At 60.6% G+C, this 1,367-nt stretch overlaps 1 protein-coding gene across 1 annotated transcript in view; it reads left to right on the top strand.

The window, feature by feature from the left end:
* Positions 1 to 1,086: 1,086 nt before the first annotated feature.
* The window catches only part of LOC116848097, a 1,289-nt gene continuing 1,008 nt past the window's right edge, over positions 1,087 to 1,367 (top strand). Inside the window, exon 1 of the mRNA XM_032823863.1 lies at positions 1,087 to 1,287. Coding sequence (XP_032679754.1) covers positions 1,087 to 1,287 — 201 coding nt within the window. The remainder of the gene's footprint in view (positions 1,288 to 1,367) is intronic.

The raw sequence follows: 1,367 nt of genomic DNA, 5'->3' as shown, positions 1-1,367 counted from the left end.
GGGGTTTGGGGGGGGGGGGGCGGATGGCACGGAGATGCGGGCACCGTCCCTCGTGGAATGGCGCCGCCTCCCCCCCACATGTCTTTCTCAGGACGAAACCTGCCTCCTCTCCTTCTCCGTTGGTGGCTGGAGAGGGAAAAAAGGCCAAGCATCCCACTTCTTCTGTCTCGAAGGCGAAGAATAGGGAGCAGCCCCACCGGTCCCCGCGTCCCACATATGGGCAACGATGGTACGCGGAGATTCTGGGGCTCAGGCGGCTATCCTGCTGTCACCTCTAGTGGGGCGGAGGATGAGGACGCTGCCGACTGGCAGCTGGTGGACTGCAAAATGGTCAAAAGGACAAAGGAGGGGGGCACGTATTGCTCGGCCACACCGGCCAAGCCGGAGACCTGGAGTCACACACCCCGCCCCAAGGGCAGCCAGAAGCCACCTGTCAGAAGTCACCCAGAAGCCTAAACAGGCGCCGGAGCAGCAGGCCAGGTCGGCCAAGGACCCTCGTAAGAGGGGACCTAAATCTCCGAAGTCCGCGGCTGTAGTCTTAACATGTCCATAGGGCAAGGCCGCAGACTTCATGAGGAAGGCAAACCATCCGTCTGGCCGACCTCGGTATTGCCTCGGTGAAGGTCCACAAAAGTTTCACAGGGGCACTAATAATAGAGGTCGAAGTGAGGGGTGGGACCTCTGCCCGAGAAGAGGCTGCCGGGACGGCAGAGCAGGAGTCCCTGGTCCCGCCGAAGAAGAACCTCTCTGCTATAAGGAGGCTCCACCACACCCGCAAAGAGGGAAGCGGGCGGCTTGGTGGCTACTGAAGCCGAGCTGCCCTTCTTAAAGCGGAAGAATAAGAGACGGTGAAAGGCCAAGTGTGTAGAGGGACAGCACCCCCGATGACCAACAAGGGGGAGGTAGAGCCTAAGCAGAGCGAGGCTTCACCCACTGAGGTCCCCCTCCCCTTCAGGTAGAGATGAGTTTCGCCGTCTCCCCGTGGGCGACGAGGAAAGAAATCTCTCCCCCCTCTCTCGCCTGACGATAACGGGGACTTGGAAGAGGGATTGAGGGAGGCTGCCACATAGGCATTTTCCCCCTTTAATGGCCCTGGAGGCTAATCTGGGCCGCGGCCGCCAGGCGCAAACTCTCATTGCGCAAATCCTGGCAGAACGCGGCCTGAATTTGTCTGTGGTCACTGAGCCCTACTGGGCGCCGCGAGACGACCCTTATTGGGTTGTGGCGCCCGGGGGCTCTGCAACTATTAAAAAGCAACGAGCTCCTCTGCTCCAGTCAAACAAGCTGGTGAGGGAAGATACTTCGTCGCAGTGGAGCGCGGAGCCATCTCCGTCGCGAGGATATATATACGCCCCCCCCCCCCCCCC

Source organism: Odontomachus brunneus, unplaced genomic scaffold (genome assembly GCF_010583005.1).
Source record: "Odontomachus brunneus isolate Ranch 3 - 2012 unplaced genomic scaffold, Obru_v1 Obru_scaffold_089, whole genome shotgun sequence".
Taxonomy (NCBI): Eukaryota; Metazoa; Arthropoda; class Insecta; order Hymenoptera; family Formicidae; genus Odontomachus; species Odontomachus brunneus.
The sequence above is the reverse complement of the archived record's forward strand: the minus strand, read 5'-3'. Positions and strand labels throughout refer to the sequence as shown.